This window comes from Silene latifolia, chromosome 8 (assembly GCF_048544455.1).
Source record: "Silene latifolia isolate original U9 population chromosome 8, ASM4854445v1, whole genome shotgun sequence".
In the NCBI taxonomy this organism is placed as follows: Eukaryota; Viridiplantae; Streptophyta; class Magnoliopsida; order Caryophyllales; family Caryophyllaceae; genus Silene; species Silene latifolia.
Window position 1 is genome coordinate 52,341,404 of NC_133533.1, and position 8,240 is coordinate 52,349,643.

The 8,240-nt window shown below is 37.2% G+C and overlaps 1 protein-coding gene across 1 annotated transcript; it reads right to left on the minus strand.

Annotated features, from left to right (window-relative positions):
* Positions 1 to 1,032: 1,032 nt before the first annotated feature.
* Positions 1,033 to 7,655, minus strand: LOC141596838 (ATPase GET3A-like). The gene is made up of 7 exons (XM_074417092.1): positions 7,256 to 7,655; positions 4,788 to 4,909; positions 3,918 to 4,068; positions 2,628 to 2,738; positions 2,157 to 2,295; positions 1,941 to 2,056; positions 1,033 to 1,508 (listed from the first exon to the last, which is right to left on the minus strand). The coding sequence occupies exons 1-7, from the start codon at positions 7,517 to 7,519 to the stop codon at positions 1,332 to 1,334; spliced, it is 1,080 nt and encodes a 359-aa protein (XP_074273193.1). The 5' UTR covers positions 7,520 to 7,655; the 3' UTR covers positions 1,033 to 1,331.
* Between the last annotated feature and the right edge of the window lie 585 nt (positions 7,656 to 8,240).

Below are 8,240 nucleotides of genomic sequence, written 5' to 3' on the forward strand. Positions count from 1 at the left end.
TTGTGACGGGCATTTCCGTGGGTAGTACTTGACCGTCGTAAGCTTGTGACGGATAATGCACGTTACAAGGGAGACTTGCTATTCTTAGAAACATATCATAAACTCTCCTTATTTTCTCGATGTCCGACAACTTTTCTCTCAATCTCTTCGAGTATTACAGACTTACAGGATCATCATCAGATGACAAGTCGATTCGGTTCCAGCATCAAGTCAACTTATCAACGTGTATTTTATCTTATATATTTAATTTTGATCAATAATTTCTTGTTAAACAGATATATAAGTGCATTTATCTTAGTTTAAATGACAACGATTAAGATGAATCTCAATTTAATTCCTATTTGAACTATTATTAAGTTAATTCACTATTGGGCCATCCATCGAATTTAGTCAAAATCTTGGTCTCGTTCAGATTGGCACAAAATAAAGTTTCTATTGGTTATTACTTATTAGTTTAATCTCGGGACAGTTCGGTTTTGACTTACTAATTTTCAAGTTCTGACGAGGTGGGGCCGGTTAGCTTTTGCCAACCCCTACAATAAATATTTTTGAAGAGATGTCGATATTCATGGTTAGAAGTTAGTCAGTTTAGTAATCATTTCGTTCTAATTTTGTTTAATCTTTTCCAAATTATTAGTTTGCTCCTTTCATAACTTGAGTAACGACATAGAGTATATTTTCAATATTATCGTCTTCTCAATTCCTTTATCGGAAAATGAGATAACCCTTAAAGAGAATTTGCTTTCTAATATAAGCTGAAATGTATTTTCATCTCAAAAGCCGTTAATAATGATTAAATTAACTTCTTAGTTTATAATAAAGCGAACAAATTCACCGAGGTGAGTTACTTACTACAGTTACTACGACTCTGCGCACTCCCCGTGATTTCTTTGCTATTCTGCCCTGCTCCTGTCCCCATCTCACCTTAGACGCCCTCGGCACTAGGTAATGTCCTTGTTTGAAGGTGTGACAATCCTGTATTCTTCTATGATGTATTTCCAGGAAAATGAAACAAAATTGGAAAGACAGCGGTTGAGCATGCTGAAGCATTGTCTAATTTTTCCTATTTATAACATTTAATTGTTACACAGGTAATCTAACCAGCACAATAAACAATCTGTGGTATGAGCTATAAGCCATATGGCGTAACTTGTACGGTAAAAACATGCTACAGTATAAAAAGGAATAGATAAACCAACCTTGACGAAGCTCCAAATGGCTCGCCACTATCCATGACGCAAAAAAAAAAAACAAAGGAAATAAGGTTACAAAAATGAAAAAAGCTCGAGAAAAGACAACGGAATATGTGGGGGATTGGGTATTGGACATGATTATGCCTTTTGCTTTCCCTTCCGTAGTTTATCGAGCTCATCTTCAGCATCTTTCAACTGCCGATTTAATTCGGCAATCCTCATCTCTAACTCCTCAACCGTTCCCCTTTTTATTGCGGGTTGATATGGTATAAGGAAATGGCGTGAAAATGACTTCAATGCCTGTAGTCCAGTGACCTATAAAATCAAAGCAAGATTAACATCATAGAATACAACAAAGCACAGTTTTTTTGACATTGCACTTAACATATTCATGTGGAATGAAAACAACAGCACTAATGTCTAAACAACCCCAAGTAGACTTGACAAATGGGACATTCATGTTCAGGCCGGGTTATTACAGGCTTGGGTCATCTGGGATACAGGTTATTCCAAACTCGAGTTGTTTTTATGTCAATGATCTGGTCAATAGAATTATTTTTGGGTCGTGGTTCTTGAATATCAAGGATTTTGTGTCAAAATAGTCATTTCAGTCCGGCTCCACCTCAGGTTGTTTTGTTCCGGGTTTGGATCAGGTTAATCCTAGTCAGGTCAGTTCTTCAATATCTACAAGTAGCCGAACTCAAAAAGTACAGGTCGGGAAAAAAAAACATAATTTACTGCACGTACCTCCTCTGGCATCAAGGGCAATTTTGAGATGTTGAAATCCTCGTACAACATGTAGAACTGATCAATATACCTCTCTTGCATTCTCATTCTTGCTTTAAGCAGCTTAGAATCGACAACTAGAACCACCAAGTAACAATAAAGGACAATCAGGTGGTCTATTCAGGCAGAGATAGTCACAATTCCAACAAAACATATACTGAAGATTACGGAAAATACCTTCATCATCAAATAGCACTTGGTTAATGATGATATTGTGAGTGTCAATCTCGAATTTCGCGAGTTCCTGAACCAACCTTTCGGTTTCATATAGAGAAAGGAATTCAGGAATGCAGACACAAACAAATGTCGTCAAGTCCTGCAATAGCAACATCACAAGTATCAAGAGCAAGCAACTATGATGGATTGGGTGAAACTAGGAATATCAACTTATCAAGTAGACCAGAGGCGAATCTGGAAAAAATTCAGGTGTAACCACCCTAGAATTAAGAAGCAAGATTTACTATGTACTATTCCTAGTTTTTGCTCTCAACTGTTCTACATAGTTACATAAGAAATCATCTTTAACCCAGGTGGTGATTCTCAACATATTGACGTTCTTATCCTTTACCAACTTAGAGCATAATTAATCGGATGGAAATGAGCGGCGGTAGATTCAGTACAGTATAAATGAGGAACAAGGGGGCTTACAGGGTCTCTGAACTGCTGGTTCACTTGTTCAATTACATCTTTCATGCCCTCAAGCCGGCCAAGGATTGCATCCTCACCAAATTCATCTTCAACGCCAAACATACGAGTCATCTGTGAAAAGAAAAGAAAAAATTAAAAAAAAATAATTGTCAAATATGTGATAACAATCTCGACTAAGTACTACTACGCCTAAAATATTAAATATTACTCTACTCCCTCCATTTTCGTGAGTGGAAAATTGGCCAATGGGGGCAAATCCAACAAAATGCAAAGTAAAAGGCAAACATACTGCTCTCTTAAATAACCCATCATAAGACAGGAGAAAAAGCAAAAACATACAAGCTCTTAGGGTGTTCGGATATTGGTGAACAGGATAACCATTATTTACCACCACTTGCTACTTTCCTAATAGTAAAAATCCCTCTGCATTCTAGGAATGTGTGGTGTTAAGAATTGAATTAACCTAACTGGCATTATTTGACAAATATATTTGCCTTTGGCGTCCTTCATCTCTAGCAGACTAGTGTTTTTTTGGCTTAGGACATAATGAAGGAAATCAACAGGGCTCATAGTCCCTTTATGGTCCTCTCTTCAAGTAGTAGATGTTCAGCTTAATGTTTCAATTTTCTCACTCTGACTGTCAACACTCCAATTTCTCACTCTGAATGCTTTTTCACGATATACGGCTTGCATATAGTAAAAGTTTAAAATCTCCATAAACGCTGAGAAGTGAGAACTGCATCCCCACTTAGATTTTTCTCTTATAGCACCATTCTTATAGCACCATGATTTACAAGACAAGCTTTTTATACTTTGTATTCATCAATCTCAACCAAAGGTAACTTAGATTGATAGGGCCATGAAAGTTATAACAGCTTTGTAGTTCATAGGTTTTGTTGACTTATTTAACATAAATATCACGCGTCAGTGTGTCACCAATAAAGGATCAAACAGTAGAGGCACTTTGAAGTTTGTGCGATGGCATGCAAAATTGCCAATGGCATCTTATATAGAACCATATCTCGTCGACTTTTGAAGATCCGTGATTTTTTTTTCCTCCATTAAGGGTATTTCTTAGATTATATCTCACAGTGTCAGCCTAATGGCATGATAATAAATATTACTAAGCTTGAAAAGAAACATAAACTAATAAAGTGCATAATCTGTCAAACTTCCAGCACGAAGCAAGAACCCAGGGGAATTAAAACATCATGAGGGTTACGACTTCATCAACTAAAATTACTCCCTAATAGATGTCACGTATAAAAATACACTTATACATACACATACCTGGCTTAATAAGCCTCCAAATTTATTCTTTAACGTCATCAGTTTTGTAAGACCCTTCTCTAATGTGGAAGGGAATTGCAAAAGCCGGAGTGTATGACCAGTGGGAGCTGTATCAAACACGATCACAGAATAATCCATTGTCTGGACCAATCTGCATTAAATCCAGGGGACCGTAAGCTGGCAAATTAAGGCAACAGAGAAATGAATAAACTAATCTATCAAGCAGAAATCAGAATGCATTTTCAGAAACAAAATTGACGTAATTGTCAAATGTATGTGGTTCATGAATTACACATTTGTTTTATGAATCAAATGTCAAAAGCCAATCAATATCTGATTCAAAGAACCACTACATCTATGGTTCAAGTCAACAAAAGGTAAGATTTTTTTTCATGTGAAATACACACAAACAAACACATAAAAATAAGTCAGGACTTTATGAGCATCATTGCTGGGCAATTCAGTAAAAAAATGCTCTGAATCTGGGAAAAGAAAATATAAGCCTATGTAGACACACTTTCTACAAATAGTGTGCCTCCAACCATATTTTGATAATTTCTTTAGTTTGGAACATTTAAAAAGGGTTCAAGAATACACCCACATAGTTGAACTTGTGCAGTGCTAGGATCGACGCACACCTAAAGAAGCTACCAAGTTGTAAGCCTAGTTCAGTTTTACCTTTTTCCCTTTGGAGGATGGAAAAAAAATAGATAAAGATGAGAATACCGTGTGTTTATTTATATTAATCGTCATGATGAATTATGTCACGCCAACAAGTAACGACTGCAGAGGTGACTACAACCACACTACAAAGAACAAAGGAATCTTAACAAATGCAATCTCACAAAAGGTAAAGGCAGTATGTTTTACTTTAGCATTTCAGCAAAACTCATGGCTTCATCAATCCCAGGAATCGCATTTGCCAGCTCCGACACAAAATTGTCTTGCCCATCCCCTGTAATATCCTCATTTTCTACAGATGGATCAACCTCCTGCAAGTATACAAAAGTTGGCAAGATTAAATTTTAAATAGCAAATACAGCTATACAAGATACTAAAGATACAAACAACAACAACACTATGCCAATGCCTCAAGGTCTCCCACAAAAGGCCAGTACACAATCTGACAGGGAGGTTATATACGGAAGACCCGAAATAAAAAATTGCATTGTTAATTACATCAACAACTACTAATCCCTCCATCTCTTCCTGATCTTCCCACTTATAAGGAAATTTTGTTGTGTTCTTCCCTTTTCATTTCTTTCCATTTTTGGTAATTTTGTAAGGGGTGAAACTACTAAAGCATCCTAATAAACCTCATGTATGTACTACTTGTTCCACCATTAACACAACTTAAACACTCATTAATGAGAATTTGAGACTATTAACCACTAACTCATTAGCCCCAGTAATACCCTCAAATCTCCAGCCTCCACCCTCGCCCATTCTTCCACCACTTACCACCGTGAATCCGAAATACAAACTTGCCAACAACGCGGCCACCACAAAATCTCGCCGAAACCACAGACCCTTCCTCTCACTGTGCTCGAGGCCCATTCTCTAACCGGACTGTCCCAATTTCTCTGCCGACGACCTTTCCTCAAGTCAACATCCTAAATCCACATCACCACACATCTTCTCCATTCTAAACAACGGAGCCTCCTTCCTCTTCAACTACTCCAACAAAAAGCAAAAAAAAATTCGACACTTTTTTATGAGAGATACAAAGAAATACCAAATGCGAAAATAAACATGAACAAAGTACTCATCTCAGATTTTCAAGTCCAAAAATGTTATTCTTGAACGAAAATGTTGTTCATGATGGTTTGGTGGTGGTTCGTTGGTGACCGGGGATGTTGGATTTGAGTTTTGGATTAGGGGTCAAGTAAAAACTTACATTTGGGTTTTACGAGTATTATTGAAGATGAAAGACATATTTGCAAACGAAAATAAATCTCATGGAGTAACTAGATACGAACAAAACATCTCCGCCAGCCATCTCCTAAAAATTTTCTATACGTCATATACTCCATGTGTCTGTCACATGGCTTCACTTCAACATTTGCCCTTGGCTCACTCTTCAATCTTTCAGCCTCACAACATTCAACGAGAGTGTAACCACTTTCTCAAGGTCTTATTACACATGAGACCTATGCTGGATTAAACCCTAGCGCTACGCAACCATTTGTGCTGACACATAATTTCCCCAACTCAAATCCGAGAACTGCTAACTTTCAAAAGCCAAGCTAACTCTGAAATCTAAAAATCCGTGTAAAGCCACCCTTAGTTAAGTGTTCAAGCCCCTAGCTACAGTATTACAGTGGCTTTTTTTTTCCCTCGCTAGCTACCCTTAGTCAGGTGCCTCAAGTCCCTGGATATAGCATTACGGTAGCTAGAAGAGTTACGTACGAGTGATACATACAGAAAACAAAATAATTCACAGGGTCCTATTAAAAGGTTCGAGTCATTCTATAGGAATTGTAGATTTCAGAGTTTTCAACACCAAAATTTTATAGACAATGCACAACAAATTAGCTTTACAGTGTCATGGGAATCCATGTCAATACACATGGATCCATCCCTGCATTACAATGAAGTCTGCACACCAACCATCAGAAACTCCGCAAAAACAAACAAATGCAATCCTAGGAAATCCAGGAAGCTACTTCTAACATCCCAGCATCTAAAAGTAGCCAAGACAGTAATGGAATACACAACTAAAAGTACCAAATACAGAAACAAAAAAAAAACACTTAAAAGACTATATAAAAACAGCAAATACATTACCACCCATTCCTCACACTTCTCACCTAGTCACCTAAATTCGACAATCCAAAACATAAACAACCAAACCCGAAACATTAATCCCACAATTCGGCAATGACAAAACCTTTGTCTAATCAACCTTACTTCAATTATCCTTCTTCACATAGTAATTACTAAAAATACCCATAATAATGGAGATATTAGCATCAAATCCCACACTTGCCACCCTCAATTCGTCAATCGAAAACATACACAATCTAAACACTAAACATCCCACAATTCAGCAAAGACCCAACCTTTGTGTAATCAACCTTACCCCAATTACCCTTTCAACATACTAACCACCTAAACACCGACAATTATCGATTGAACATCTCCTAAAACCTCTCTAATCCATCAAAGAGTTCAACTTTATCATCAAACCATAAACCCAAAACAACAATTTCACATTGTAACCAAATTATCATCAACAACAACAGCATTACCCCAGTGTCAGGGTCGAATGTACGCAGTCTTACCCTGTTTCTGAAATTCTAACCAAAACATTATAGAAAAAAACAAGTAAAAATTACCATGGCAAAGAGATTGGTAAATCCATTAACAAGGGTAGGAGCCTTAGTAAAACGCTGTTGAAAAGCGTCACTAAGATTATGAGCAGGATCAGTAGAGATAATAAGAACAGAAGACCTAACACTTGCAAGAAGAATTGCCAAAATTGAACTACATGTAGTTTTACCAACACCTCCTTTTCCTCCTACAAATACCCATTTAAGGGTATTTTGGTCCAATATATTCTTCAATGTTCCTTCTGGTATTTCTTGATCTGGTGATGCCATTGAAATTATGAAGAAAACCCCTTTTTTTTGGTGTATAAATTTGTCAAGATCCAATCTTTTTCACAGTGATTTTGTTCAGTGAGGTTGAGATTTATGGGTTTTAATTACTGTGTGTGAGTGATAAAGATTGGAGATGATGATGATGGTGGGACTTTGATTTATTTTCTGGGTAATTTATAAGATTAGGATTTTGCATGAACCCAGAATAAAAGGAGTTGCACCACCAAATTACCTAAATCAATTGGGATTTGGCAATCGAGTCAAATAACGGTGAAGTTTCTTTCTTTCTACGGTTTGCACGTAGATCTTAACCGATTTTGCTTGTCGACATGAGACAACATCTAAGCCGACCCGTATTTAATTTGACAATGGGGATCGGAGTGGGGGTTTAAGCCTTAAGGGGGTGAGGGATTGGTGGAAGTCAAGTCGACTTGACTTGGTAATATTGACTCGTCTGAATAACTCGAATGAGATCCTATATCTGAATCAAGGGCCTAGATTTGACCCGTAACTTGATTAACTCGACCCGGATGTTTATTATTGCATAATAATTATTATCTCTAAATAACTTGATAATGACAAATCCAAAATGACCCAAACACAAAATAACTCGGAGTGACCCGATCCGATTGACCCGTTTGTTACTCTAAAGGAGACAGGAAGATGTGTGTAGGGGGTTGTAGTATGGGGAACGAGAGGTGTATAATGAATTATTGTGTGA